At 40.6% G+C, this 24,630-nt stretch overlaps 1 protein-coding gene across 1 annotated transcript in view; it reads right to left on the bottom strand.

Annotated features, from left to right (window-relative positions):
* The window catches only part of Glg1 (golgi glycoprotein 1), a 98,206-nt gene that overhangs the window by 14,483 nt on the left and 59,093 nt on the right, over nucleotides 1-24,630 (bottom strand). Inside the window, 13 exon segments of the mRNA XM_048437243.3 lie at nucleotides 2,026-2,118; nucleotides 2,994-3,111; nucleotides 4,479-4,567; nucleotides 5,826-5,939; nucleotides 7,258-7,320; nucleotides 8,244-8,330; nucleotides 10,584-10,721; nucleotides 12,860-12,993; nucleotides 12,996-13,012; nucleotides 15,075-15,176; nucleotides 16,903-17,024; nucleotides 22,437-22,651; nucleotides 23,610-23,793. Of these exon segments, the coding sequence (XP_048293200.3) occupies nucleotides 2,026-2,118; nucleotides 2,994-3,111; nucleotides 4,479-4,567; nucleotides 5,826-5,939; nucleotides 7,258-7,320; nucleotides 8,244-8,330; nucleotides 10,584-10,721; nucleotides 12,860-12,993; nucleotides 12,996-13,012; nucleotides 15,075-15,176; nucleotides 16,903-17,024; nucleotides 22,437-22,651; nucleotides 23,610-23,793 (1,476 nt within the window).

The raw sequence follows: 24,630 nt of genomic DNA, 5'->3' as shown, positions 1-24,630 counted from the left end.
TTCTCATTAAGGAGAATTATACTCATGGATTTATAACCCGAGAGCCAATAGTGGACCAAATGACAAAAATCAGGGTGATCAGCAGGCTGTACTGGAAAAGGAAATCCACTTAGGTTTTCTAGTTCCTTCTACTTTGTTCAGCCACACATTTCACTGACTATTCTGACTAGAGAGCAGGTAGTCTTCTAGAGATTCAATTAAACTCAACTTATATTTTATAAGAATGGTATTAGATGCTAAGTATGAATTGGACCCAATCCTCCATGACAAATAACATGAAAACTATGAAAAGCTAAGACAGAAAAGGTTGAGCGGCAATATAAAAAGTACCACGGGACAGTCTATATTGAATGCTGGGGTTGGTATATATTGAAGCAACCTACTCACTATTCTAAATCTTAGATAAAAATCCATAATCTGCCAGGGCTCTCACATGAAGCCATGACATCTCTCTGAAGGACTTAAGGACAACCAGGAACCACCAACTAGATAAAACACACTGACACCTTAAGAAAAGAAACATAAACAAAGGACTCAAACCTGAGGGGGAAAGCTAATAGGTCAAAGGAAAAAAAAAGCAAAAATATATGTAATGTCTTTGGTACAATATAGAAAATGATATAAGAAATGATAAAGAATCTAGACCAGGTAATTATGAAAAGAAGCAAGCAACGATTTAGAAAATGAAAAGCCCAAACAGTGGTATAGCACATTCCTATCCAAACAATTAAAATGAGAAGGATTTAAAAATGAAAGAAAGAAAAGAAAGAGAACTGACAACAAACAAATTAGTATGCTGGGTAACAGAAGATGAGCAATTACCTCAAATGCAACACAGAGACAGAGTAACCAAGGCTGGAAAACATTAAGATAAAGGTGAAGAAGGACACTGGGGACAGACCTGGGTGCACCACCTGTCCCCGGAATTCCAGGAAAAAGGAAAAGCAGAGCAGTATTAGAGGAAGACCCTGTTCTCCATGACAAAGTTGAGACCCTGTCTGGTCTCATTCCCACTGAAATTATAGATCAAACAAAGCAAATCTAAAAGAAAGATTAACTACAGAGAGAGAGAGAGAGAGAGAGAGAGAGAGAGAGAGAGAGAGAAAGGACTCAAACTGTGCATTGGCAACTACTTAGACAAGACAGAAAAAAGAAAGCATCTTAAAGGCTAAAGCACCAGAGCAAGGTCCTAGGCAGCTGAGAGAGCAGATACTTAAAAAAAACAAAAACCAAAAAACAAATTCATGAAGCCGGGCACTGGTGGCACGTGCCTTTAATCCCAACCAGCACTCAGGAGGCAGAGGTAGATGGATTTCTGAGTTCGAGCCCAACCTGGTCTACAGAGCCAGTTCCAGAACAGTCAGGACTACACAGAGAAACTCTGTCTCAAAAAAAACAAAAACAAAAACAAAAAACAGAACAAAACAACAGCAGCAGCAACAAAACAAAACAAGAGAAAACAAGAAAGAAGGAAAGAAGGAAGGAAGGACGGACAAATGAACTGTGCAGTGGAGCATGGGGCGAATATCGGATGTGGAGTTACTGGAGAAGCTATAGAGAAGAAATACCGAAATGAATACCAGGAACTTACTCGGTAGACAAGGCAAGGCAGAGAGGGTACAGAGGAGTTGCCTGGCAGCAGCTGGGAAAAGCAATCTAGAACCGCCCAGCAGGATAATTAAGCTGATTAGGATGTGGCAGGCCTTGTCTCAGCAGTGAGAAACTGACTGCAATAATGATTGCTTAACTTGACCTCCGATATCTTAAAAACAAAAATGGGGCAGGTGGTGGTGCACACCTTTAATCCTAGATCCTAGCACTTGGGAGGCAGAGGCAGGCGGATCTCTTCCAGTTCGAGGCCAGCCTGGTCTACAAAGTGAGATCCAGGATAGCCAAGGCTACACAGAGAAACCTTGTCTCAAAATTAAACTTTATATATATATATATATATATAATGTAAATTATATATACATAAATATGTACACACACACACATACACACACACACATAAAAGTGAAGTGTTACCTGAGCATTTCCATACTGTACTGTAGAACAGTAGCTCTTGATGTCACTCTTGCAGGCTTCATACAGATCTGGTTCCAAACGAATGTCTTCCGTCTGCATGAGTGAGCCAATGTGGGAAGGGAGGTGATTTTTAAGCAAGAGATGTCAATATATTTTTTAAAAAGATTTACTTTTATTATTTTAAATCACATGTAGCTATGCATGCCTGGATGTGGGTATGTGCACACGAATGTAGGTACCTGAGAAGGTCAGAGGTGTCAAGATGCCCTGCATCTGGAATTACAAACAGGCATGAGACATCTGATGGGGGCTGAGAACTGATCTCAGGTCCTCTGGTAGAGTAGCAAGTACTCTTAACCAGTACACTGTCTCTCTAGCCCCCTGAAGATGGGAGGTTTACAGACTTATTTGCTGACCGGACACTGTCTAGGAATGACCTCTATAGGTGGCAGCAGTGTGGAGAAGGCACTAGTTGTCATATGCCCCCCCAATTGTCTCAGATGGGTCTTGTGGGGAGTAACCACGGCCCCCAAGCTGACAGACCTAAATTTAAGGGAAGGCGTTTTATTTCAAGGTGAAGGGAGATTTCTCTTTCCCCCCTTCTTGCTGGAGCTGAAAAGTGAAGTAGGTAGTTCAGCTGCCTCTGGCAGCCGTCCTGCAGCCGGAGGATGAAACTGATGTCAAGGACAGATGAGTGGACAGTTAAGATCTTCTGACCCTGAGGACAGTACTGATCCAATGACTATAAATGCTTTGAATATATCCCAGTTTGGCTTCTAGCGGTACGTGGCAAAAAAATATTCTATCATTTAAAACCAAACTCAAAACAGTGAAGAAGCAGCTAATGTCATACAGAAAGATTTTGAATTGTAACTACATCTCACGCTTCACAATGGTAGCAGGAGCCATCTCCCTGTCCCTGTCCCTCTGCAGCTAAGCACTGGTCCTGTTGTCTCTGGAAGCATTACCATCTCCAGCTCCTCCACACGGAGTTGCTTGCGGCACTTCAGTGATACCCGGTGCTCCTTGACTTCCTGCAGAGTGTCGTTGCGCACGGTGGTGCTCAGGCAGATCACTACATCAACCCTGCCATGGAAGGAGAAGGCATAAGACTGTCTGCAGTGGGGCAAATGCCAGGGCACTGGGCTGGAACGGGGCCAGAATTAATTAATTCATATATGTATATTTATATTTGCACACTATGTTTTTTAATGTTTTTCTTGTAATCTTCACTGCTGTTTTCAATAGTTTAACTGTCCCTCTGATTAACCATGTCTTGAAAAGGCCAGGTTAATATGCCATAGTATGGCATATCTGGATGTCAAATAAACACTAAGAATCACCTCATTTAATTGAAAAGGTAAAAGTTCTGAATTTGAAAGGAAAAAAAAAGTATGTCAAGATTGGTAGAACTACAGACTAGAAGATATTGTATCTATACTCATATGACTTTTATTATAGTATATTGTTTCAATTTTTTTCTTAAAACAAAAAGGAAAGAAAAACAATCAGGGTCTCACAATGCACTCCAGAATGGCCTGGACCTCAGAGTCTTCCTGTTCAGTCTCCTGAGTTCTGAAATAAAGATGTGTGGCCACCCCAAATACCCATATAAATAATTACCATTAATTTCCTACTATGTCTAATTTATAAATCAGGCTCTGTCATGGTATACAGATATAGTGGAAAAGGTTACACAGGGTTTGAAACATTTGCAGTCTCAAGCACTTTCTGTGGCTTTAGAACACGGCCCACTGCACCTCAGAAGCCAGGCAGAGAATGTGTGGGGACAATTCAACACTTGTTTATTAGAAACAATAATGACCACAGAAAGAACAATGCTGTTATCGTTCACATTCTGTGAAACATTCCCTAAAGATACAGAAAAAATAAATTGTCTAAAATGGGGATCTGGCCTCTGTTCATAAAAGGTAAAATGTGTTCTAGTATACTAAGACACTCCCCACCCCGTCCACCCACACCACCAAGAACAACTTGTAAGATTTGGGCAGCTGTGCTGTCAAAACCTATCAGATTCTTCACTGAGGCCTAATTCCTAAGGGAGTTGAGGTCGACTTATTTCCCAAAGCTCTACTTCAGTGAGGCTGTGTGCTCCTCTGCAGAGACACTGCACTGGGGGAGGTGCTGGGAAGAAGGCGACTCAACAACTATCTCTTCTCAGGACATCTACACCTGATTCAGAGAGGCAGTCTAAACTGAGGCTGAAAAAAAAAGTCAAGAATATTCCCTTACTGCAGGGGCTTTTCTTTTGAGATTATCCATGACCAAATGTGGCTGAGAGGGAGCTGTGGCCATAGTCTGTGCAGACAATGCCAGGGTTGAGTGGCCTGACCATTACCACCAGAGAGCAGGAAGCTGCCCCATACCCTACATACTCATTCAGAGGCTGAGGGAGACTTCAGGAGGCAGGACAGATCAATTAAGACACGTACTTCTTTTTTATGTTGGGACAAAGTTTTAACACATCCTCCTTGCAGGCCATTTTGAACTTGTAAGAGAATCGAAAATCCTTCATCTGCACCTAAAAGATGTGAAAGAAAATCAGCTCTGTGGCAAACCACGGTTAACAGCAATGGCTAATATTAGCATAAAGCTTCCAGAAGTCTGGCCCAGGCTGAGGATGAAACTCAGTTCACGGAGCGCTTCACTAGATGCCCAAAGCTCTGGGACTGATTCCCAGCTTCACATAAAAAACCGGTACGATGGTACGATGGTACATGTCTATAATACCACAGCACAGGAAAACTGGAGGGTCAAGGTCACCTTGGCTATACAGCAAGGTTGAGGCTAGACTGCTCATGAGAATTTTGCAATCTGTTGAGACTCCCCCTTTACTGGTCGTCCTGTCCTTCAAATCACACATCTGGGTTTACTATGCCAAAAGTGTTTCTCTGGCAGAACTTCACAGTTTCCACGGGCATTTCCTTCGGGGTTCTATGTAGTCCTATTCCTTAGTATCTCCTCTTGCAGTCCTTTCATCCCAACTCCTGCCCTGGTTTTGTTTCTCTTCCTTGAACCAGCCCAGATTGTGTAGCCATAATATACACTATACTTGTTCTGGCATCTTTCCTTTACTAGAGTCTACATTCTATGGCAAGAAATGCAATCATGTGGGCTACACGCTCTGAGCAGTCTATTGGTTAGCAATAGAGGTTATTACCTCAGCTGACTAATTATCCTTCCTGCACAAAGTGCTTGCATACAGAACTCCCTTAGCTTCCTTCCTGTTATTACAAAGATTATGGTAGAGGCACCTTATTCAAATGGTAGGTACATTTGAGTTATATGAATTAAAAAGAAAAAAAGGGGGAATATGCAGTGTAGAGATTTAGTTCAGTAGAAAACCGCTAGTAAGGTTAGCCCCTGGGTTCAACCTCCAGCACACAATGGGGCAAAGAGATAAAAAGAAGAACACAGTAGAGCAAAAGAGAGGACTCAGGGTACAGACTATTGAGGTCCATCTAGACTACTGTACAGAACAACACACTCCAGTGATGTTAAGTACCACTTAATGTGAGCATTAACCAGAGCAGGAGTTGCTTGTTCTTGTCTCTACCCCTCTACAGAGAATGTTCTCTAGGACTATGCCTCATCTGTCACTGAATGCTAAGGAGCTGAGGTAAGTGCCTGGCCACAGTTGAAAAAAGTCACATTTACTGAGAGAAGTTCTAAATAGAGCACATAACTGGAAATAATGAGAAGAGCACAACTTCTTGGTTGTTACAAAGCAGGAAGATATTCAGTAATCACCCCAGCAGCCAGACAGGAAATCGACTGACCAGCTGGAAGTGAGTGACTCCAATGGCACACTTCTCATTCATGTCCTTCTGGTGTTTGTTCTGTATCAGACACTCCATCAGGTCCCCAGAATCTATTTGGTTGTCTGCCACATCCTGGGAAAGACAGCACATATTCACACTATATTTGTAATAATTAACAACATAATCTATAGCGCCATCCATGAAAAATGTGAGTAAAAGTGATTCTAGAAGCCTTCAAAAAAAGAGATACAGCATAAATTCTTCAAATAAACCCGATAAACCAGTAAAGATAAAAATTCAGTGGCAAATGCATGAAGCGAGAACATCCACTGTGAGGACTATTACTTATTTCCTTCTGGGAGGCAGCAATGGCTTAGGGGTAATACCTAGCTGTCAGATTTTTTTTTTTTAAAGAAGGTTTAGATTAGGTTTCTTTTTCTTTCTTCCTTTCAATGATTTATTTACTTTTATTTTATGTGCTTTGGTGTTTTGCTGCCATGCATGTCTGTGTCAGAGTTTCAGATCCCTGGAACAGGAACTAGACAGCTGTGAGCTGCCATGTGGGTACTGGCAATTGAATTCGGGTCCTTTGGAAAAGCAGTCATTGCTCCAGCCACCCCCCCCCCCCCGTTCCCTCACTTCAAAAATAGTGTTTCTTTGTGCTGTCCTGGAACTCACTCTGTAGACCAGGCTGGCCTCAAACTCACAGAGATCTGCCTGCCTCTGCCTCCCAGGTGCTAGGATTAAAGGCATGCGCCACCACTGCCTGGCTTAGCAGTCAGATGTTAAGGGTTACTAAATGCACTTGACCCCTACAATTTGGGTAAAAAGGGAGTAAGAAATAAAGTAAAAGAAGTCACTTTGCATTGAGATGTAATGGAGACAGCTCGAAGAGAAAGCTACTACCATTGCTAACAATTCCTGAGAAGCAACTCAGCTGTGCCCTGGAGTTTCTCTTTTGTTTTGTTTTGTTTTTTAAGATTTATTTATTTTATGTATATGAGTGCTCTATCTGCATGTACACCTTTATACCAAAAGAGGGCATCAGAACCCACTATAGATAGCTGTGAGTCACCATGTGGTTGCCAAGAACTGAATTCAGGACCTCTGGAAGCACAGCCAGTGCTCTTAACCTCTGAGAGATCTCTCAAGCCTCTGTCTCTTTTCTTATAAAACCACCTCATCCACTTTGGTTAGCCACATACCTGCTCATGTGCAGAGTGCTACTAACTGCAGGGATCAAGCTCTATAATCATCAAGGTTCCCCAAGCTGTTGGCTCCTCCCTCAATCTATTTACAGTTCCAACTTCCCACCCCCAAATTTGCTAAAGCTGGTTATTATTCGAGAGTAGGGTATGCTGAAGACAGGGTGAACCCCACACTCTTGAGGCCCAAAGTCCTATTGAATTTGGTTCTGTCAGTAACCCGTGTTCCCCCAGACATCACTTACATGACAAAAGTTCTGAATTATAGGCTCACAGGCTCTCATCAGCAAGGCTTCTATTTGGATATCCTGTAGAAGATGAAATAGATTAATAACTCTGCTTCACAAAAGTCAAGCTTAGAGGAAGAAGACACTATAGGGTGTGTGTGTGTGTGCGTGTGTGCGTGTGCGTGTGTGTGTGTGTGTGTGTGTTCTAGCCCAGCTAGAACTCACAGAGATCTGCCTGCTTCTGTCTCCTGAGCTGGCATTATAGGTGTGTAGCACCTGGCATTATAGGCGGGTACCATTGCACCTGGCAGGCAAATCTTTTTATCAACTTGAACAAATGCAGAGGCAGAGATAAGAAAAGGGAGGTAATGTGCTGGGCGGTAGTGGCGATGCCTTTAATCCCAGAACCTGGGAGGCAGAGGATGACCAGGGCTACACGGAGAACTCTGTCTCAGAAAACAAACAAAACCAAAAATAAAGAAAGGAGAGATTATCTGACAATAATAGTAGAGTAAATAAGTTCTTTAAAGCTTTTACTATATCTGTACTTCTGAACAGTACTGTCTACACTTATGAGGCTTCTTAATCTCAAGTTTTATATTTTAGTAGGCTTCAGGGTATAACAGAGAAAAACAATAATTCAATCTTTCATGTAAAACAAACAGTATGAAATGACCTCACTAAAAGAGATTTAGGGATAAGAGACTATCACTGTTTAGACTGCTTTTAAATGGATTCTGAGACCTGAAGTGCAGCAGCCATCTTTTCTCAAGTGAGAAACAGTCTAGTAAGTGATAACTGTACAGATAGCTTTCCTGGAGCTGTGATGGAGGGGTCAGGATTCAGCACAATGTGCTTCTTTATAAAGTAAACAGGGAAGGATTGACTAGGTTCTTTTGACTGACAGACAATCTGTACTCTTAAGAGTACAGAAGCAAAAGAGCTAAGTAATAATGGCCAGGCTGGGGCAGCACCTCTCCTCCAGGGAACTACTTATCACTTACCTCAGACTCTAACTCGGTGAGGTTGCCCACTATGTCTCTGCATTCCACAGCTAAGTCATCAAGATGGTCCTGGAGGCACTCAAGCTCCTGAACATAAGAAGGCAAGCCCTTAGTGTACAGTCATGGAAGCAAACAAGGGAAGGTGGGACACGGTGTCTGCCTCCTTTGTCCTTGCCTCCCCTTTAAAACCACCTTACTAAACGACAAAAGCTATATCTGATTAAAACTAAGATGTAACATGTTACTTGATAACAGTGACTGAGAAGGCCAAGTAAGTACACTGAGGACCAAGAAGTAGCCAGGTATCTTCAAACTGTAAACCTCAGCCTATAAACTTTAGTAGGCGATTCTAAAAATTTAGTTTATGTGTAAAGTGTTTTGACTGCATGTATGTCTGTGTGCCATGTGGGGCAACAGAGGCCCGTAGTTCTAAGATTTCTTAGAACTGGACTTACAGATGGTGGCGAGCTACCACACGAGTGATGGAAGACAATCCAGTGCTCTTAACTGATGGGCTATTTCCCAAGACTCTTTAACCACATACTATTATTATCTAAAGGGTATTTCCTCTGGGCTTTAGACACTGAGTTGCTGCTGCTGCCTTGTACAGCCTTACTATTCACTATGCAATTCAGCTGCTTAGGATTGTTAGGACAGTTCCAGGTCACTCTCCTAAAGCTACTTCTCAGCAGAGCGCTCTGCTGAGAGCTCAGGCTCAACATGCTGACCACTCTTCAGGACTCTGTTAGAATAGGAAGGAAGATAGGAGAAGGATTGGAGGAATTACAACAGCCAGAATTGGGGTGGGGGGAATGACTCAAAGAAAAAATGCACCAAGCTTCTGCAAGTAATAAAATAGGTAAACAAGGAAAATCTTATCCATGGACTCCATCCCTAGGTTTAGTTTCATAGCTGTGGGCCACAATGTAGTTGGGATTTCTGAAGATTTACCTTATAGAACAGTGTGAAGAAAACCTTTTCTGGGATTCTACATCAGCACATTTTTGTTGTTGTTCTATTAGACAGAGGTAGCAGAAAGCTAAACAAGAGCATTTTCTAGTAATTTTCATTAGTCATCAGAGAAATGCAAATCAAAACAACTCTGAGATTCCATCTTACACCTGCAAGAATGGCCAAGATCAAAAACACTGATGACAACTTATGCTGGAGAGGTTGTGGGGAAAAGGGAACACTTCTGCATTGCTGGTGGGAATACAAGCTGGTACAACCCCTTTGGATGTCAGTGTGGTGATTTCTCACAAAATTAAGAAACAACCTTCCTCAAGACCCCGTAATACCACTTTTGGGTATATATCCAAAGGATGCTCGATTGTGCCACAAGGACATGTGCTCAATTATGTTCACAGCAGCTTTGTTTGTCATAGCCAGAACCTGGAAACAACCTAAATGCCCTTTGATCAAAGAATGGATAAGGAAAATGTGGTACATCCACACAATGAAGTACTACACAGCAAGAAAAAAAAGACATCTTGAATTTGTAGGTAAATGGATGGAGCTAAAAAACATTATTTTGAGTGAGGTAACCCAGACCCAGAAAGACAATTATCACATGTACTCACTCATAGGTGGTTTTTAAACATAAAGCAAAGAAAACCAGCCTACAAACCACAATCCCAGAGAACTTAGACAACAATGAGGTCACTAAGAGAGACTTACATAGATCTAATCTACATGGGAAGTAGAAAAGAGAAAAAGATAAGATCTCCTGAGTAAATTGGGAGCATGGGGACCTTGGGAGAGGGTTGAAGGGGAGGGAAGAGGCAGGGAGAGGAGCAGAGAAAAATGTAGAGCTCAATAAATCAATTAATAAAAAAAGATTTATTTCTTTCTAAAAAATTTTTATATTATTTTAAATACATAAGTGTTTTTTCTGAATGTATGTATGTGCAACATGTACATGCTAGGGCCTGTGAAGGCCAAAAGAAGGCAGAAGATGCCCTGGAACTGGAGTTACAGACGGTTGTGAGCCACCATGTATGTCCTAGGAATTGAACCTGGGTCCTCTGCAAGAGTAACAAACGCTCTTAATCTCTGAGCCATCTCCCCAGTTATCTTGGCTCTAAACATTACACAAAGGAAAATAATCAGCTCTAATAAAAAAATCATAATATTAAAACATATGAAAAATATAACTATTCTTACATAAAAGCAAAAAAAGAAAAGCAAACAAACAGAAACCTCTGGTGGGTTTCTTCTTGAAAGAACACTAAAAAGATAACAAATCACACCAGCAAACAATGAATTGGACCTCAGGGGAATTTACACAAATGAGTCACTACATTCTGATTATGGGAAGCAAATGGAAGCTCCATCACCAACCTGCCCAGTCTCTGTTTTCTCACTACACCATTTCCCAAGGTCTATCAGGCACTTATCCTGGAGGGCAGGATCCAGCTTAACATCCATGGCACGCTGGTGTAGGATCCTTTGTACTTCAGCTCGGCATTCTCGTGAAAGCTAAATTGGAAAGAATGAACAAAAGACTTTAAAGCTAGAAAAAAATAAACATATGAAGTTCCTAGACAGAACAAATCTGTTATCACCAAACTAATAACTAGCCCTGTCGTTTACTTCCCAAACTTTAAACCAAATTCTATTTTCTAGAATAAGAATTAAATTCTTTAGGGAGCTACTGAATTTCTCCAAGCAGTTATACAACCAGCATTTTTCATTAAACTATTCCTATGGCGTACTTTTCTGACAGTATCCTGGAAAAAAACAAAAAAAAAAGAGTGAACCAGATCTGTTCAAAGTAGGGTTTTGTTTAGCAACACAGTATTGCTACTCCATGAGTGTAAGATATTAGATCTGATTCAGGCAATGACAGAACATCAGTTACATAGCCAGGGGTGTATATTATAGACAGATTATATAGACCGAGCAGTGGGTAAACAGGTAGATACCAATACTTTTGGATGTCCATAAAAACACACACACCTGAGGCAGGTATAATTTCTTAGGGGGCATGGGGTTGCATTTTATTTTTTTAAAAAAATTACATCTATTTATTTACTTATTAATTGTGCAGGTGCCACGGCACATGTGTGGATCAGAAGACAACGTACAGGAGTCAGTTCTTGGTTTCCATTACGTGGGTTACGAACTCAGGGAAAAAGGCTCGGCAACAAGCACATTTCCCACTGAATCAGGCCCAAGGTGTTCCCTTTCAGAGTCACAGAATATTGACAACATTTGTACAGTACTGTGAATGTACCCAATACTAATGATTTTTTTCTTCCTTTAAAGGGCTAATTTTATGTTCTGTGAATTTCAATTCAACTCCATAAGAAGTATTTTTTAAAGCTCACGCAAAGAGTATGTTGAGATGGTTCAGTGGGTAAAGGCAGCTCTGCTGGGCCTGATGATCCCTGAGACTCACATGGTAGAAGAAACAAACTTCTGTCAGTTGTTTAATGACGTCTGCATGCATGCCATGAAAGTGTCTGTGTGTGTGTGTGTGTGTGAACACAAAAAAAATGTAATAAGAAAACCTGAAAAGTTAGCATAAGGGATTCTACTCCTAGAGAGAGAGAGAGAGAGAGAGAGAGAGAGAGAGAGAGAGAGAGAGAGAGACATAGAGGGGGGAGGGAGGGAGGGAGAGGTATTTATTTGGTATGTATACAGCATTCTGCCTGTATGTGACCCTGCAGGCCAGAGAGGGCACCAGATCTCAATCCAGGCAGGTGTGAGCCACTACGTGGTTGCTGGGAACTGCAGGCAGAACCTCTGGAAGAAGCAGTCAGTGCTCTTGACCTCTGAGTCATCTCTCCAGATCCATATTTCTCTTCCTTTATTTGTAAGAGAAAGAACCTCCTGCTGTTGTGACTAACCAAATACCAGGATATGGGAACATCTGTGGCCAATGAGAAATACTACGTTTTCTGATACAAGGAAAAAAAGAAAAAAAAGAATAAAAAAACTAGGCCAGACCTTTAGTGATTGAAGTATGACATTTTCTAATTGTATCTCCTGGATCTGAATCCTAGACAGTCTAGGCTCAGAAGCACTTTACTCAGTACAGATATGTAAAGTTCTAACACAGCTACAATCTGTAACATATGCAGACATGATATTCAATAGGGTCTCAGAATGACAGCAAGTAGTAGACCTGTGTGGTACCGGAAGAGAGATAAGTTCACAAAAACATTTCACCAAAGGGTGGCAACTGGGGCAGGGAAATGCCAAGAAGCTGGTATTGAAGCTTCTGCTCCAACTTGGTGTGTTGTCAGAGAGATCTCATTAATATAAAGCACTTGTGTTGACTGCCAAAGGCAGAAGCCTAAAGAACCACTTGTATCCTGGCTAAAAGCTTCTAATGGAACTTTAAAGCTAAATAAAGTTAGAACAGCAGAATTTAACTGTCCGTTTGTGATTCGTAATTCGGATTTTAGAGAGAAAACCTGGAAATGTAACAAAAAACAAAGCCAACACACAGGAAAGAAGCTGGTGGAGAACTGCAGCAGCAGGATCCTCACGGGTCTAGGACAACACCCTCCCATCCCACCACAGACACCAGAAAGGCTTCCTTGTGACGACAGAAATCAGAACAGGTAGAAAACAAACGGCTTAGGAAGAAACCAAAGGTGACAGCATACCCTCCTCCCTTGTTCTTCTGTACGGTAGGCATGTCTGTATAAGCAAGAAAACACAGCTCCAGGAGGCATAAGTTCACTGGTCTCATTCCAACCATGGGTATGGCAAAGGCGAGAAGCATCTCCCTGGCATTTCGGTATAAAACAGGGTCCAACCTATTAGGGTAAGAGTGGAAAAAGAAGCACTACTTTGCATATTTTCCTTCTCATGCATGCTGTTTTTTAGTTTTACTTTTTCCTCCTTTCAGACAATATCTCATAGAACTCAGGCTGGCTTTGAAGCTGCTATGTTGCTGAGGATGAACTCTTTCTCGAGACAGGGTTTCTCTGTGTAACAGTCCTGGCTGTCCTGGAACTTGCTCTGTAGACCAGGCTGGCCTCGAACTCACAGAGATCTTGCCTCCACGTCCTAAACTGAGATTACAGACAAGAGCAGCCACACCCAACTCTGAATGCCACTCACAAAGACACAATAGGCAACTTAGAGAAATTTGTTAACCTTCATATAGAAGACATCTAGTCTCCCTCAAAGATGTTATTGTGGCTCTGTAAGTCTATAAGACTCAGCAGCCCAGACAGCAGAGATTGTTAGCCTAGGCAATCTTTCATTAAGTACTTTCTCCTAGGATGAATGATGCAGTGCAACCCTATCTGATGTACTAGCTTCAAAAAAGATCGGGAAATAACAGGAAAAAGAAGCTCCTACTCAGAATACTCAACAACAAAAATGTTCTCTTCATCTTATGGAAGATGAAGTAGTGGTTTCTTTAATTTGTCTGAAACTTGCTTATCAAATTATAAAACATTTAACTTTGAATCATCTGAAGACACTGGATCATGTACTGAACCTGCTTTTCTTCAAACCAAACCAAGGGATGCCTGATTGCTCACATTCTATTGTCAACTGCAGGAGACCTATTTAATGGCAGGAAAGAGGCTAGCATTAAGCTTTTAGTAGATTATGAAACACATTTTTAAATCATAGGAGAAAGAGCTAAGAGTAGAAATCACTGTACTGATTAGGGAGACATGCAATAAACTCAAGTTACATCAGTTCAGATGGCTTGAGGAAGCTTGGGAAAACTATCATCCAGTTTCCTTTGATCCTTTCCATACCCATTTCTTTATCTGAAACAGGGGTCTTGCTGTGTAGACAAAGGCAGTCTTGAACTTGCAATATTTCTGCTTCAGTCTCCATTATACACATATACACTCATGTGTCAAAATGACTGGCCTTCCCGACTAATCTATAAAAATACATCAAGCCTCAAGTAACCTTTTTCCATTGACACATGTGAACAAAACATAAGTTAATCATCAAGAAAGAGTGAAGACCACAGTACAGTGATTCAAGTAAGTTAAACAGGAAGCTGCTGAGTGTGGGAGACAGATGCAGCAGTAGAACCCAAAGTCAGCAGAACTGGGGAAGGAAAAGAAAGAGTAGAAAGAACAGCTGAACACAACCAACAAACTACAGCGACTCTATTTGTATGTAGAGAGCACCACCCTAGTTCACCCTTTCTTTTTATTCTGCTAACAGGATGAGAGAAGGATTAGAACATCAAACTGTCATTTATGTGCTATTATCTTTTTAGAGTCAAAGCTGAAGATGCTCTTGCTGTCTGCACAGGTACCTGGACTCACTCTCAAAAATGTTTGGAGTATCAGGAATGTTTGGAGTCCAGCTTCCAAAGCCATGGTGAATAGGAATGTTTAGCACTCTACAGATTGGCAGGGGTTGACTCTGCTTTTAGATACTGCTCTAGAAGTATAAGAATAGGTTTTCTGGGGATTGGAGATAGTTAGCTAGCCCAGAATTTGAAAAATTTGTTAATTTGTTATTGATTACCATAAAACATAAAAGTGGGGCATGAGAACACAGTTTAGTAGGAGTGTATACTCTAAGAATGAAGCCCTGGGTTTAAAAACACATATGGGCGGGTGAGAGGGTTCCATGGTTAAAGCCCTTTATGGTGCAAGTCTGGTGACCACAGTTTGATCCTCAAAGCCAATGTAAGGGTGGAGGGAAAGAACTGACTTCATCAAGCTGTCCTCAGACTCTCATTCTCACTGCGGCAAACAAGTTCACACACACTATGCAGCAGTACACTCTAGTCAACTATTAAATTATTTTCCACATGCATACCCTTTCATTTGATACTGACCACACAAAGAGACAGAATAAGGCAGTGCCTTCCACCAGTTTTAAAATACTCACTTCCAATCCCGAGAGATAAAATACTGCAGCTCTAAGAGACGGTGTTCACAGTCTTCCACCATTTTCTCTGTGTATAAATGTTCCATCAGACACGAAAGAATCCTGGTTACAACAGAGGTGAGATTGCATGAAAGAAACATTCTGGTGACAGGCTCCAAAACTCTTATTTCAATACAGTATTTCCTTAGGGTGACATGATTTATTTTTCTGAGAATCACAAAAATTAATTGAACTTGACAGTAATTATTTCTTCTACCAGTTTTAAGCCATTTTGCACTTCAAGTTCTGCACACATAAGATCAATGTAACAGCTTTGTTTTAAATCATTTACTATGAAAATTTTCCAATAAATACAAGAGTAGAAAATAGTGTACTGATCATGTTCCCTCCTTACAGCTTTTGTGAACCTATAGCCAAATTTGTTTAAACTCAGTATCTCTTGCTGATAACTGAAGCAATTCTCAGTAAATACTATTTCTCTAAAATTGACATCATTACCATATCCACAGCAATGACAAAAAGGTAAATCTTTAATATAAAAATACTATTGTCCCCACTTCAAATAGTTTCAACTATCTCATGTCTTCTTAAATGTTTGTTCAAATCAAGACCCAGCAAAAAGAGCTACACATTGTACTTAAAGTGTCAGAGATGGAGAGATGTGTCAGTGTTTAAGAGCACTGATTACTCTCCAACAGGACTCAGCCCAATTCCCAGCACCCCATAACTGCTCTGACTCCAGGCAATCTGACACCCCCTGCTTGCCACTTTGTGTTGTTACCAGGCAAGCAAGCAGCACAGAGACATGTATGCTAGGAAAACACCATATACATAAAATGTATTTCCTTCTTTTCCCTCGTCCCTTTTCTGGTTGACATAGTTATTACTCTATAAACATTCTCAGTCTAAGTATCTAAGCATCAACCTCCTTCACCAACATAAAAACTTTAAGCAAGAATACCATTTTAATTCTCCCCTGCAGTGTGAGCAGCAGCAGCTTCCACATAAGCGAATGATACAACGCTGGACGGCACTGACTTTTTATTGTCAGGCACTGCCAGATGCAAGCTATGAAGAGTTATGTAAGCCAGCAGTGGTGGCACATGCCTTTAAGCCCAGCACTTGGGAGGCAGAGGTAGGCAGGCACTCTCTGAGGTGGAGGCCAGCCTGGTCTACAAAGTGAATTCCAGGATAGCCAATACTACACATAGAAACACTGTCTAAAAAACTAAAAAACTGAAAATAAACCCCAACAAACAAACAAAAAAGTTACATAGAACAGAAAACCTGTTCTTACTTGTAATCTGGTTTTAGGAACTGTCTTCACATCATATGGAATAAAACAAATGAACATCAAATATTTCATATTAAGTCAAGCATTTAATTAGCTTTCTGATATCTTGGATATAATGCCACTACTCAGTTTGCCTATATCCACAGTTTTGAAATATCACATCTTGTCTTCAGTCTCCTGGTGACTTAAGTAGCCAACGTAGAAAAGGATGAAAGGACAGAGAAGCAGTGTACAAGGTCACACCACCTTGAGAGCCTCTGCACTAGAAAAAGTTACTCAGTGACTAAGAGAGGTTCACGTACACCACACTGTCAATAAGCATCACCACAGTTCTGGGTTTAGCTGTCCCTTCATCACGGATGAGGCATATCAAAAGTCTCAATGTCAGTATTAGTTTTAACAAAAGTTTGGTATGTGTCACTGTTCAACAAAATTTCAGTCAAGAAAAAGCTACTCAGAAGTCATTTGAGGGAATGTTCTCTGTGCTGCCAAACCAAATACAATATGGACAGTGCTACAAGCAAGAGAACCTACATTGGGTCTCCAGATCGTATGTGTTTGCAGGCTGTCTGTATTACAGATTCACAGGCTTCATTCAAAGCTCGATCAATGCGGTAATCTGCTCCAGGGTCAGTCTCCTGAATCAGTGTCTGAAGCTGGGTTGGGGAAAAAAAAAGGTAATTAAGGCACAGAGAAGAGCAATGTCACATCATCAGATGCTCGGTCCAGCACATCACAACATAATCTAAACAAGGTTCTACAAATGTTACTGGCCAAGCTGAAAAACTCTGACGGAACACTTTCCAATTTTCTCCACTTGTTCCAGGTTTTCTGTTGAAGTCATTGTGGCACTAACATAGTTACCTGGTTAGACCCTTCACTGGGCATCCGCAAACAAGTCTTTACAATATGCCTATGTAGGCTCCCTCCTGACTAATCAGATTTCTCAACTGCTGCTTAGTCGGAAGCCAGAGTTGAAAAGAACAAAAGACAGCTCTAATTAGAGATGAATCTGATTCTAACAAGGCTATAAATTTTGCTGCAGCAACACTGGTACACAACAAGTATACAGTGTTTTATTAAGGCAGATGTGAGAGATTTCAATTAACTCACAGCTGGAATTAGAAAACAAGAATGTGCTGGATGGTGATGGTGCACACCTTTGGTCCCAGCATACCAAACAGGATGATCTCTGAGTTCGAGGCCAACTACAGTCTACAGAGTGAGTTCCAGGACAGCCAGGGATACAGAGAGAATTCCTGTCTATAAAACAGACATACAACAAACAAACAAACAAAACAAAAATAAAAAAACAAGAATGGTTACAGTTTCTTACTTTTTCCAACAATATTTATACTTTAAGGATCACAATTTACACAATGTTTGCTGTAAAGCACCGGAAACTGAGAATACATTCCTTCTCATCTACTTTTGCTTGACTCATCCTTTATTGTGGAATAAAGGCAGGAAAACAGGCACCTCAGAGTGGAGCACTGAAGAAACTGGATCAGAAGACCCAAGTTCAATTAATGGTTCTGTTCCTGTGTAACAACAGCTTTGAGAACTAGACAAGTTCATCTGACTCTAAGTTCTCCCACTATCTCTATTTTTTTCCTGTACTTTTGTTTTATGAATGAGTGTTTTGTCTACATGTATGTCTGAGCAACCCATGCAACAAGGCGCCTATGAAGGTCAGAAGAGGGTGTCAGATCCCTTGGGTCTAAAGCTACAAATGTTTCAAGGCATAATGTGGATGCTTTTAATCCCAGACACATCTCTTTGTCCCCACAAATGTTAGGTTTCCCCCCCCACACCCGGGAGGGGGCGGGTTTCCCCATGTAGTCCTGGTTGTCCTAGAACTTGTTCTATAAAGAAGACTGACCTCAAACTTAGAGACGTGCCTGCCTCTGCCTCTTGAGTGCTGGGATTAAAGTGTGCACAGCCACAACCTGGCCAAATTTTAGTTCTTTTAACTGCAGAATTTTTTGTTTTGCTTTTTTGAGATAAAATTCCTCTGTGTAGTCCTGACCATCTTGTAACTTGCTCTTTAGACCAGGCTGGCCTCGAACTCAGAGATCCATCGTCCTCTATATCCTGAGTACTGGAATTAAATGTGTGTGTGCCACCACCACTTGGGCCTTAACTGCAGATTTTAAGAACTAGCCAAGTGTGGTGGGCACATCTTTAACCAGAGCACTTAGGATGCAGAGACCTCTGTTGAGTTCAAGACCAGCCTGGTTTAGAATTCTAGGACATCCAGGGATACACACTGAGATCCCAAAACAAACAAACAAACAAACAAACAAACAAACAACACATAGGCAAATAAAAATTAATACTATATGAAAAAAGACAAGGTAAATTGCAAGGCATTTTATAAATGGAAGATCATTATTACTATGGATGGGTGACATATGAGGTTGTGGAGTTGAAATCTTAAATGAGAGAAAGAAAAACAGAAAATTACAACCCTTACTCGTTTAAGTTCTCTCCCCCACACCTTAAGAATTGGATAGGGGCTGGAGAGATGGCTCAGCGGTTAAGAGCACTGACTGCTCTTCCAGAGGACCCGGGTTCAATTCCCAGCACTCACATGGCAGCTCACAACTGTCTGAAAACCCAGTTCCGGGGGATCTGACACCTTCACACCAATGCACATAAAATAAACCTAAATAAACCATAAAAATATTTAAAAAAAAAAAAGAATTGGATAGTTTTGGGCTGGAGGTTCTGAGTTCAATTCCCAGCAACCACATGGTGGCTCACAATCATATAAAGTGGGGTTTGATGCCCTCTTCCGACATAAAGGTATATGTGCAGATAGAGCACTCATATTCATAAAGTAAATAAATCTAAAAAAAAAAAAAGAAGAAGAAGAATTGGGACATTTTCCGGCTGGGCCATGGTAGAACATGTCTTTAATCCCAGCACTAGGGAGGCAAAGTTAGGCACATGTCTGAATTCAAGGCCTGCCTGGTCTATAGAGAAACCCTGTCTCGATAAAAACTACATCTCCCTCAAAAAAATTAAATAAAACTAAATTTTAAAAAGAGGCAAGGAAAGAAAAAAATACAAACTGACAAACTGAGTTAGATGCAGTGATGAGTTAGTTGCCTTTAAACTCAGGTCTTGGGAGGCAGAGGCAGGTGGATTTCTTTGAGTTCAAGACTATCTTGGTACATAGCAAGTTCCAGGACAGTCAGGACTACATAGAGAGACCCTGTCTCAAAAAAAAAAGCAAAAGCAAAAACAAAATGATATAAACTGATACTATGATTGTGTATATATTCCAGTCCCTGGTATTCAAGAAAAGCTTCAGAGAGACTTTGCCTGGAGAATATTGTGCAGTTATCCCTGGTGTGAGAAAGCACAGGCTAAATCCAATTTGAGGAGCATATACTCAGTAAGATAATAATTATCCATATGCTTTACAGCTCAGTACTTGCTGAAGACTGTTAACAGATCACTAAATTAATTCAAGCAGAGATGAAAAAATTAATGGTCAATTACAGTTACTCAAATCCGCTGTGTTAAGAAATAAAACTTTCAAACTGAAAAGAAATCCACAAGAATTGCTTTAAAGCATTCATCAGTTTAAGGATGGATAATATAGAAGACGAAGGAAGACTCTCTCCCTTTGGAGAAATGCCTTTAGTATTTGTGATTAAAAACAAACATACAAACAACAAAAAACAACAATACAATAAAAATGAAATGTTTCTTTCCTAAGCCAGTCTTTTTTTTAAATTCTTCCCTCTTTTAAAAAAAGAGATTTTATTTATTATGTATACAACATTCTGCCTCCATGTATGCCCGCACGCCAGAAGAGAGCGCCAGATCTTATTACAGATGATTGTGAACTACTATGTGGTTGCTGGGAATTGAACTCAGGACCTCTGGAAGAGCAGCCAGTGCTCTTAACCACTAAGCCATCTCTCCAGCCCCCTAAGCCAGTCTTAATGTAGTCAAAACCATATAGTTCACTACTTGTGGCTACCCTCTGGGGTTTGGAAAGCACCTTTTCTGGGCAGAAAGGGTGAAGTGGGTGCACTTATTTACCTTTGAAACTGAGTCACTAGTTCTTTCAACAAACTAACTTTCAGGGAGTGAACATGGTGTCTTAAAATAAAGCCGAGTCCAGTCTATTTTCCTTTCCTGAACACTTTACAACAGCTGTAGGCTGAGTAGAGATAATTTTCCCTCTACCCTCCTTCCACAGCCTTTCTAGATGGAATTAAGGATGCAAAGCAAACCCAGCAGAGGCTGTCTCCTGAGCCATCCTGGACTGCAGCCAGGCATACTCATTGGCATGGAGGGCACCGAGGGCAACAGCCATCAAGGAGGACTACAGAGGAACTGATCTTCAACAACTCAGTCCACAGTAGGTTCCAGAAGCCTCCTCCTAGCTGACTTTGCTATTTTAGAGAAGAGTCTAGAGCTGTCTTTTCAGCCCACCATAAGATACATTATGTAACTGCACAATACTATCCACTCTGAGTCAGGGTTAATAGAAACTAAGGTAAAATTTTACTCCAATATCCAAGCTTATATAAGCTTGTGTTTCAGATTATCAAATTTTGTTACAAACTAAAATTCTGATTTTTACATATTAGTTAGAAAATAAAACTCAAGTAATGTTTAGTTTTTAATAACAATACAAAAAGCAAAGTATAAAATAAAATGTGGTTTTCTTTTTTTAAAACAATTTATTTATTTTGATATTATGTGCACTGGTGTTCTGCCTGCATGTATATCTGTAAGAGGGTGTCAGACCTTGGAGCAACAGTTGTGAGTTGTCATGTGGGTTCAGGGGAAGAACAGCTGAGCCTTCTTTCCAGCTCCAAATAGTGGTTTTCTAAAGCAACACTTTAGTTATAAAACTAAAGTATCTTTCATGCTTCCTAAAGGGAAAGTCACTGTAGAGGGTGCTACTATTGTATTTGGTATTCTAAATTGCACAAGGGATTTATTATTCAAAAACAAGTAACAAACGTGGACAAAGGCAATAAGACAAAGGCACTATAAAGTATTTCGTTGACTCTATTCTGATCTTCAGTTACTGGACTGCTGGCTTATAAACACTGAATTAGGAGTTACTTTACCTTCTCCCAACCACCTTTACATCCAATCCTTTCCTGCAAAGTCTGGAGCTGTGAAATAAAGACCCTTCTATTCATAGTTGCCTTGGTTTAATTAATAAAGACAGTGTAATTTTGGAAACGTTTCAGATTTGCAGCATATGAGTAAAAAGGGAACAAAAGAAACTGCCAGAAATTTTCCATTCATGTCAACTCTCAATTTCAACTCAATCAAACTTGTTAAGATAGGCAAGTTCTCTTCTGCTAACAGCTTTCCTTGATTTTGCAGAAACTGATTTGCCTTTATTCTTTCTGTGTTTAGTAATTCAATTTGGCATGTTCTTTAGAAACAGGAAAAAAATAAGCAACTCCAGAGCTGTTTTTATTGATTATGAATTCAAGCTTTGAAGTGCAGCAACTTCTACATCCTTAATAAAACTTGCCCATAGAAACGATATTTTTGTCTATCATTAGTACCTGGTGTTCATTGTGATGTCAGGAGTAATCCAGAGAAACAGGCTGTCAGGTTCCTTGGCTGATAAAATGTGACAGCTGTTCTGGCTAGTTTACATCAACCTGACACAAGCTAGAGTCATTTGAGAGGAGGGAGCCTCCATAAGACCCGGCTGTATGCAAACCTATAGGGCATTTTCTTAATTAATGATTGATGTGGGAGGGCCCAGGCAATTGTGGGTGGTGTCACCTCTAGTGAAGTGGTCCTGGGTTCTATAATAAAGTCAGCTGAGCAAGCCACAAGGGACAAATAAGTAAGCAGCAGTCCTCTATGGCCTCTACATTAGTTGCTGCCTCCAGATTCCTGCTGAGTTCCTGCCTTGACTTTGTTCAATGATTAACTACAATATGAAAGAGTAAGTATTTAAAATAAACTCCATTCTCCCCAAGGTTGGATTGGTTATGGTGTTTCATCACAGCAACAGTAATCCTAAGTAAGACAACAGCCAAGGTGGCAGTAGAAATATTTTTCCTTACCGCCTGCTGGCAGTTCATTCCAAGGTTCCCTTTTTCACCCCGAACTACTTTCATCAGACAGTGGAGGGTTCGCCCTTTCCGATGTAGTCCAGAACAGTGGTGTTCAATCTCCCCTCGGCAGCTCAGGATGATCTCAGGACTCAGAGAGAAATCTTCCATCAGCATGCGTCGATAATCTAGCATCTCCCCTTGGCACTCACTGCTCACCTGTCGCCCTGTTAGGGGTAAGTCACACAGCTATGAAAAGTGAGCTTGAGGACCAGTAATCTCTACACTTAATGCACACTTTTCTGTAGGCGAAAGAATAAGCCATTTCCTTTCTGGATTAAATTTGTATCTACTACATTGAAATGCTTAGAACTTGGCAAAAGCTTCAGCAGCATAAAGCAAACTGGGTCTCTAGAGACCCAAGTTTACCCTGCAGAGTTGTACATTACAGACCTTATAAACTAATAATGCAAATGTTTTGCCAAATAAAGTTCTTTTTCCCCCCTTTCCTTTTTTTGATTGGGGGTGGTGGTGGTGGCCTCATTCATGTTACATAGCACTTAGCCACTGAGCTACATTTATACATATATATATATATATATATACACACACACACACATATATATACACACACACACACACACATCCCTAGATATCTTATTAGTAAGAAAAATATTAAGGGCAGTAAAGAAACCCAGAGAACAATCCTTATTGCCTTAAACAGCTAATGTCTGTGAAAAACAAACCAACAAACAAAAAAACCAAACCAAACCAAACAAAACTATCTTTCAAATATCACAGCAGTTCCCCCCATGTCTTTGAGCTATAAAAGTGATCAGGGAAAACTGAAAAAAGCAACAAGATCTACTCCCTAATAATTTCCCCCAATCTAAACACATAGGTTATCCAGCCAGTTAGTTTAATGATATAATTTAGAGCCATAATTTGAAATCAAATCACTCTGACCTAAAACTCGTGTAACATGTTAATCCCACTCTTCTTTTTTTAACTAATTAATTTATTTATTAAAAATTTCCCACTCTTCTAAAGAATGCTTCAGTAGCCACTGTACAAATTAGAAGGTCTGAAAGAAACAGAGTAGGAAATGACTAGTCATAGGCACGAGAAGCTTCAGAAGGGGACTGAGAAGGAACGAGAGGGTAAAGGGAATGAAGCATTAATCACCTCTGTGCACAGCTGACTCCAGGCACATCAGAAGGTAGGAGAGCCTGGCTTCCCGGGACCGAGGAAGGTTTTCCACATTGCACCGGTATTTCTTCAAGTCACTCTTACAGGATTTGGCCAGTGAATAACTGACTTTATAATCCTGGGCAATGAGCTTTTGGCGTGTAGTTAGTGCTTCTCTACACTGAGGAAAGAGTGTAAGGGGAGGTGAGACCACTTAACATGGCTCAGTTATTTGATAAGCAGAAGACACTCAGAACCATGCATGTCAACAACTGTACTTTATACTAAAATGCCTATCTAGTTTGTTTCAAATCTGGCTCTAAGGTCTGGAGAGATGATTCAGCAGTTAAGAGCACTTGTAGCTCTTCCAGAGGAACCAGGTTCCATTCCCAGCACCTACATGATAGCTCACAGCATTTTGTAACTCCAGTTCCAGGAATTCTGACCCTCTTCTAACTTCTGCCAGCATGCACATACATGCACACAGGCAAAATATTCATATGCAAAAAATAACGAACAGTATGAAAAGAATTAGGAGTAAATCAATGGGAAACTCTGGAATCTGGTGGTGAACTGTTAGTTAATTGTTGCTAGAACGACAGCACATAGATGTCTGCTGGGTCCTAATACATTAAACTTGACACAGAGTATTCTTTCCTATTCAGTCATACTCCTGGTATAAATTTCTCAAGAAGTAAGTGGCAGCTGATATTATATCTGGATGTTCTGTTGAACAGGCTTTCTATTTACTCTGAAGACAGTAAATATTTGAGCTGTATAAGAAATCAAAACATAGATTTGCAAAATTAGTTACTTTTCAAAGCATTAAAAAGTCCTGTCCATTTAGTGACAGGACTAAGGGTAATAAGAACATTTAAGAAGATAATACTGAAAAAATTAAACAGCTGGGCTGGAGAGATGGCCCAGAGGTTAGGAGAACTGACTGCTGTTCCGGAGGTCCTGAGTTCAATTTCCAGCAACCACATGATGGCTCACACCCATTATAATGAGATCGGAT

Source organism: Myodes glareolus, chromosome 22, assembly GCF_982192425.1.
Source record: "Myodes glareolus chromosome 22, mMyoGla1.1, whole genome shotgun sequence".
NCBI classification, from domain to species: Eukaryota; Metazoa; Chordata; class Mammalia; order Rodentia; family Cricetidae; genus Myodes; species Myodes glareolus.
The sequence above is the reverse complement of the archived record's forward strand: the minus strand, read 5'-3'. Positions and strand labels throughout refer to the sequence as shown.